The sequence below is a fragment of the Anastrepha ludens genome, chromosome 6, assembly GCF_028408465.1.
Source record: "Anastrepha ludens isolate Willacy chromosome 6, idAnaLude1.1, whole genome shotgun sequence".
Lineage (NCBI taxonomy): Eukaryota > Metazoa > Arthropoda > Insecta > Diptera > Tephritidae > Anastrepha > Anastrepha ludens.
In genome coordinates this window covers 107,059,671-107,066,742 of record NC_071502.1, presented here as the reverse complement: position 1 = coordinate 107,066,742, position 7,072 = coordinate 107,059,671, and the positions used below count along the sequence as shown (strand labels likewise).

The window sequence follows — 7,072 nt, the reverse complement described above, 5'->3', positions numbered from 1 at the left end:
AAAAAACGTAAAACATAGGAAATAACTCGACGCAGCTTAGAATACGATGAGTATTTTGTCATCACGAACCAATAATCTGTAGAATTAATCACATGGGCACGAATACTCTTTCGTATGCCCAGCTCTGTAGTGTGCTCTTTAGATTTTTTCTGCTTCCACAATTGTTCAGTGCTTTTCATGAAAATAGGACCAGCCCACCACAATTGATGACGTAATAATTCGGAGGGAGTTATACCTCTTGAAGCACAATCTGCAGGATTCTGTTCAGAACGAACGTGGTTCCAACATTCGGGAGGCAAAACTTCTTGAATATCAGCGACGCGGTTGGCTATAAATGTCACCCATCTGCTGGGGTGAGCTTGTAACCATGCCAATGTTATAGTAGAGTCAGTCCAAGCGAAAAGCGGATAACGGAGATCAGACCAGCAGTGCAGCACGCTTCGCACTAGTTTAGCCACTCATCTTGGCGCATAATTCAAGACGTGGCAACGTTGTCGGCTTAAGCGGAGCTACCTTGGTTTTCGACAAAATTAATGACACAATAATGCTACCGTCGCTTTGTGTTGTTCGTGCATACAAAACGGCGGCGTAAGAGCGCTCGGACGCATCTGCGAATACGTGCAATTGCGTAAATGACTCAGCTACTTCAGTGCCAAACCAACGTTTCACCTTCAAATGTGCGAATTGCTTGAGTTCTATGCGATGCTCCAACCACTTCGTTGCGATAGACTCAGGAATGATATCATCCCAACCTACCTTAGTGCGCCATATGTCTTGAAACCAAATTTTTGAATTTATAGTAGCGGGAGCAAGTAGGCCCAGAGGATCGAAGAGGGTACTTGCATCTGATAGAAACATGCGCTTGTTCAAGTTAACTGGCGGTTCCCTCAAGTTAATAGCAGACGTGAGATAGTCTCCTTCTGTGTTCCAGATAAGACCTAAAGCGTGAACATCCTTATCGTCGACAATATAATGTGATATGTTCGTAGATGCATTAGAAATGCTTGCGATTAGTTCAGCGCAGTTCGATGCCCACTTGCGAAGTTCAAACCCCCCTTCCCTCAATATTTCGGAAATATTTTGATGCAACAATCGAAGTTCTTCTTTACTAGATGCACCAGTAAGATCTACCATGTAAAACTCCTTGAGAATAACACTAACAGCCATAGCACAACCATTCGACGAATCTCTAGCTGTCTGTTGAAGTGATCGGACAGCTAGATGAGATGCAGCTGCCACTCCGTACGTTACGCGAACCATGCGAAAATCTTGGATAGGCAGGGATGGGTGGCTACGCCATACGATGCGTTGCAAATCGGCGTGTTTTAAGGATACGCAGATTTTACGATACATTTTGGCGACATCTGCTGTTACAGCATAGCGGTGTGTTCTAAAACGAAGTAAGATGGAGTATAAATCTTCCTGCAATTGAGGTCCTATAAATAATGCGTCATTCAGCGAATTTCCGGAAGTCGATTTTGCGGACGCGTTAAATACAACCCTCAATTTGGTCGTGGTACTACTTTCATTTAAAACGGGATGATGAGGCATATAATACGTTGGATTCATAGTCTCTGACGTGACCTGCATATGTTTCATGTCAATGAGTTCATTCATGAATTTATTGTAGCGTAAACGAAGATCGGAGTCACAAGCGAGTCTTCTTTCAAGTCGTAACAAATTCCGGATAGCAAAGTTTCGCGACTCTCCCAGAGCTACATCGGGCTTCAGCGGCAATTCGACGACAAACCGTCCGTTAGGTTCCCTTCGATGCGTTGTTTCAAAATGGTCTTCACAGTAACGCTCCTCATGCGTAAGATACGTTTTTTGCGGAGCTTCCTCTAACTCCCATAACTTGTTCAATGCTCGATCCAAATGAACATCGCAATGTAACGACTGTAAGCGTGGCATATCAGGCTCAGATCCATTCACGCTTCCAAACAGAGTCCACCCAAAGACCGTCAGTTGAGCCATAGTAGCTCCAGATGGACCCTTACGAAGTTCTGTACAGATCAGCTGATCCATAACGTCCATTCCAATCGATATATCGACCCGTCCAGGCTTCATAAAATGGGGATCGGCTAAAAACAAACCTCGGATATGTGGCCACGATGAAGTAGCTATAGTCTGTGTTGGCAAGTCGCTTGTAATTTTAGACAGAATTAACGTTTTGACAGTAAAGCATTGATTTGTAGAGAAAGAAGAAAGAGAAAGTGATACTTCACCTCTAGCTCGTCCTCCGTGCGTTGACAGAATTCCAGTAATGTTAACTTCAGATGTTGATCCCGGCAGGCCTAAGCGTTGCACACACGCTTCGGTTACAAAGGAAGCATGTGATCCAGAATCGAAAAGTGCACGTGCGGGCTGCCAATTACCAGAACAGTCGCGTACCTTCACTAATGCGGTGGATAACAGCACAACTCTTTCTACAGCTATGGGTGGATTGGAGCTCGAGTTCAAGCATGAAGAAACGCGTGGAACGTCGACGCTTGCTGGAAGTTCAAAAGTTTTTGCGCTTACCTTTGATGTGGCGTCAGCAGCGCATAACGAATGCGTCGCGTTGCCGATGTAATTGTTCACTGCGGTAACGGTCGTTGACTGCAAAGCACCGTGCAACAGAGTGTGATGACACATACAGCAAGTGGAAGCACTGTTACAACGGTCTTTATAGTGACCTGAACTTAAGCAGTTGAAGCATATGCGACCTTGTAGACAAGTCCAATTCACGAAATTTTTCACAACTGTAAATTTTATGAGGTCCACTACAATATGCACACACGTTACTTTGTTTTGATACCGCGTGGAACACATTTGTCGACTTGCTTGCTGATGCAGTTTTAACCTTAATTGGTACTGATATTGTTGACGACGAAAACATCGATAACGATCGGCATCTTATCTCTAAAAATGTTATTAGTTGCTCAAAAGATGGAGGATCATCACTAAAGAGCGATAACTCCCACTGCTTACGCGTTTCGAATGCCAACTTACTGACGACCTCATGTACCAACCAATCATCCCAAAAATCAATCGGACGACCCAACGCTTTAAGCTCGCGAATATGCTGTTGGAACGCATCAATTACACCTTTGATTGCGTCAGCATTGTCATGCGTAGCCCTTTTAATTTCAGCCAACGCGCGAAGATGAGATTCCACAATTACACGAATAACCTTATACCGCGATGTTAATAGACCCCAAGCTTCAACGAAATTTGCGTCACATATTTTAAAACCACTAATAATTTTCAACGCGTCACCTTTCAAGCAGCTTCGGAGATAGTGCAACTTTTGTCCATCTGATAAAGCAGAGTTATTATCAACTAACGAAGAAAACGCGTCGAAAAAACCAATCCATTCTGTAGAGTCACCGGAGAATGTGGGCAACTCCATTTTCGGTAAACGTATAACCGTGGACACAGATGCCTTTGTGGAGCTATCTTGCGATTTAGTACGACAATTTTTCACGCGGCTAAAGTTAGCTGAAGCTGTAGAGTACCAAGTTTCGGCTTGGATACGCACATTTTCTTCAATTTCAATAACATCGGCACCACAAGTAATTTCTACAGCGTCTTGAGCAACGTTAAAACGAACCCACTGTTCACTCAATAACTGAAGGTAGCTTGCAATATTCTCTGCATCCATAGTGAATGCCTCATCAATACTTTTTGCCATATACCGTTTAATGGCATTGAGAGCGGAATCGCGCGTTTTAGTAGAATTCGGCATTTTTAATGTGACAGAAAAGCAAACGACGGGTTTTTAGAATTTTCGCGATGTTAAATGCAGGAACGGCTGCACAAACGTACACACGATTTAATGCACAAAAATAATTTTCTTAATATTCGTTGCGCCTTTTGCTACGCGTATGTATGTACACAAGCGAATGCGTACATGCAAAAGGCAAGCGGAGTGACTATATCCGGCTCGAAGGACCAAAAATGTTGCGGGGAGAATCCTGTATGCAGCTACAAAACTGTTGCAGGAAGAAATTGATGCGGGAAGGACCAATAACGTTGCAGGAAGAAATTGATGCGGGAAGAATCTTGAAGGCGGCTATAAATTCGTTTGCAGGGAGAATCCTTAATTCTTAATATTGCGATTAGGACCAAGTTGATTGAAGCGATGAAATATCCGGAACGAAGGACCTCACTAATGATGAATACAAATTCCTGTTGGTTATTGTAGCGATGATATTGCGGCAAAATTCCCAATTTAAAATATGTTGCTTCCGATTCAAAATTACAATTTTTTCTCACATTTATTTTACAAAATGTTCCGTATTTATACACATTTCTTTACAAACAAAACCTACTTAACTCACAGAAAATTATAATAAATAACAAAAGTTGAAAAACATTAAAGTATTTTAACTAATATTAAATTGAACTCAACAGAAGGTATTTTCCAACCAAACTGAGCCTTGGTTAGCAATTCGGTACTCTCTTCCTTAGCGTCTGAACGCAACACGCGGTGGACTTATTTTGTACTCTTGGCCGTAGAAATCTCGAAACATGGTCGCCAATGATGTAGTCAGATGAGATGACCAAAGTTTGTCGAAGAGGACTCCTCGTTGGGGTTTGAATCCCAGCTGCAATGGGATTGATAAATTGGAGTATAAGCCCTCATCCAATTCGGACGAGGCCACATAGTCTGCATGTAACATAAAAGTTTCGTATGAGCTATTAGAGAATCCGAGTATTGAGCATCTTTGCTATCATCTTAACCCGACTTGGCATGGCGCATATATCCTTGACCGGTACTAAGCTCGATTTTATCCCACAAATAGTGCGACTAGTAGTTTAAAGCTCTGCAGATGCTTTTATGAGGTATTTTTTATGGAAGTTTATAATTGTTTATAATAAAGGGTGATCACTTTAAGGATATCAGATTTGAAATTCAAATAAAACAACGAAAATTCAAATTTATTTTTTAAAGATAATCACTTTTAAAGATATTCACTACGGCCATCCGTAAACACCAATTTTGAATGACTCGCTGGAGAGCTTCGGCCGGTATCTCGTGAATAACTTTTGTAATGTTCGCATTAGACTTTACATACCCCCACAAATAAAAGTCCACAGGTGTGATATCACACGATCTTGATGGCAAATACACTTGTTTCACGGGCTGTATAGCAAGTAGCACCATCTTGCTGGACCCATATGTTGTGAAGATCAGGGGCTCCAATTTCCGGCATAAAAAAGTCGTTTATCATGACGCGATAGCACTCGCTATATATTGTTTCAGTGGCGCCAGCCACGTCTTTGAAGAAATATGAGCCGATGATTGATCCAGCCCGTAGACTGCACCAAACGGTTGTTAATACCAGTTTCAAGTCCGCTGTAGAGAAGGAGCTCAAGCGTAAGTAAAAGAACAGCTAGTCAGTGAGGTGATGATTGTTGATATTGGAACCTTTTCTTCTTTTCCTAGCCCCCACATCTGCACTCGCTTTGATTTTTCTCAAAAGCAAATAACTACTCAAAAATGCAATTTCAATCAGCGAAACAAAGGCAAAGTCATTTCGTTATAAAAATCGCAAGTATAAAGGGAAACAATACAATTTTCAATACATTACATATATTGTTTGAGGAAAAAACGCTTGACACACCATTTTAGGTGGAATGAGGAATATTGTTTTACATAACTTTACATTGGCCCCAGGCGCAAGTCGAAACAACAGTACTGACAAAAAGGGCAGAAAAGGCAGTAAGTGAAAAGGCATAAATTGACTGAAGGCAACGAAGGTTAGAGTTAACTAATTGGCGTAGAAAGGGAGAAAAAGTGATAGAGAGAGAGAGAGAGAGAGGTTGACTAGCGTATTCCAGCGCACAACAGACAACCTCAAACACACACATCTGCTTCCTCTATTCCCATTGTCTGTGCAATTATTTACGCATTTGCTGGCCTATGAAGCGAATTTTTTCTCCAACGAAAATGAAAATCTTTTGATAATGAAAATTTGTAAAATTCGCAACTTACCACCAAAAAGGGCATATGGCAGTAAAACATGTTTACACTTACTTACATATATATGACTATATTATACGAGTACGGCATAAGAGTGTCGGTGTATGTGTGTGTGTGGTTGGTTCCACCGTCTGCTGGTTTGTTTGTTGTTAATGAAAAATGCAAATGCCACCGAAAGTGTTCGAGTGGCCGTTGATGAAAATCGCTCTGCCAAAAGCTTTGCGCAAACCTTTCTTAGGCTAACGTATGCATGTACAAATGTATGTGTGTGAATATGTGTTTGAGGGCGCAACTGTGGCTTGATTTCTATTAAATTTCGACTTCTTTTGGTATGCCAGACGTTGCTGGCGGCATATTTGCACTATGATGAATTGTTGATTGCCAATTTCACTAACGGTTTTTTGTGTTGGCTTGCGATTTTTTTTAATAAGCATGAGGATGTTTTTTTCTTCAAAACAGATTGAGTGCATAGCTATTGGGTTGTGTTCATATAAAATAATTTCCGATGAATTGAAAATACATCGTATAATTTTTCGAAGAGTTTAAAAATTGCATACATATATTTTTTAAGTTAATTTGGTGAGTAGTTGAAATAAGAAAATTTTTTATAAATTTCCAAAAGAATTTAAATAATGAAAATATATACATAAAAAAATATAAAATCAGTTAAAAACAAAAACAATGATTTCAAATTTCTCGAAAAATATGGCAAATTCTAACATTAATTTTGATAAAAAAATGTACATAAAAAAAATTCCAAATAAGTATCCCCAAAGCGAATTGAACAGTTAGTAGCAGTAGAGCAGCGGATTTTATTTTTTTCTATATATTTGATATCTAAATTATCAAATTTGGTTAAAATTGCTTTTAAGATGTAAACAATTTCTTATGTTTCCTTAAAACTAATTTTTGAACCAAAAAGAAAAAAAGTTATCAGCATTTGTTAACATCATTTTCTGCGTAGTTGGAATTTTGAAAAAAAAAAATGTGCATTAAAAATAATTTAAATGCTAAGAATATAAAGAAAAATTTAAAATCAGCTTACATTTTTTTAAATATTATTCTAATAATTCGGAACTTCGAAACTTAGGGAAAAAATTCTAC

General features: G+C 39.8%; 2 protein-coding genes across 2 annotated transcripts; both read right to left on the bottom strand.

The window, feature by feature from the left end:
• Positions 1–450: 450 nt before the first annotated feature.
• LOC128867223 (uncharacterized) lies at positions 451–2,025 on the bottom strand. Its single transcript, XM_054108325.1, has one exon. It carries the CDS (start codon positions 2,023–2,025, stop codon positions 451–453), a length of 1,575 nt encoding a protein of 524 aa, XP_053964300.1.
• A 640-nt stretch (positions 2,026–2,665) lies between these two features.
• On the bottom strand, positions 2,666–3,727 carry LOC128867222 (uncharacterized). Its single transcript, XM_054108324.1, has one exon. The coding sequence runs from the start codon at positions 3,725–3,727 to the stop codon at positions 2,666–2,668; it is 1,062 nt and encodes a 353-aa protein (XP_053964299.1).
• Positions 3,728–7,072: the final 3,345 nt, after the last annotated feature.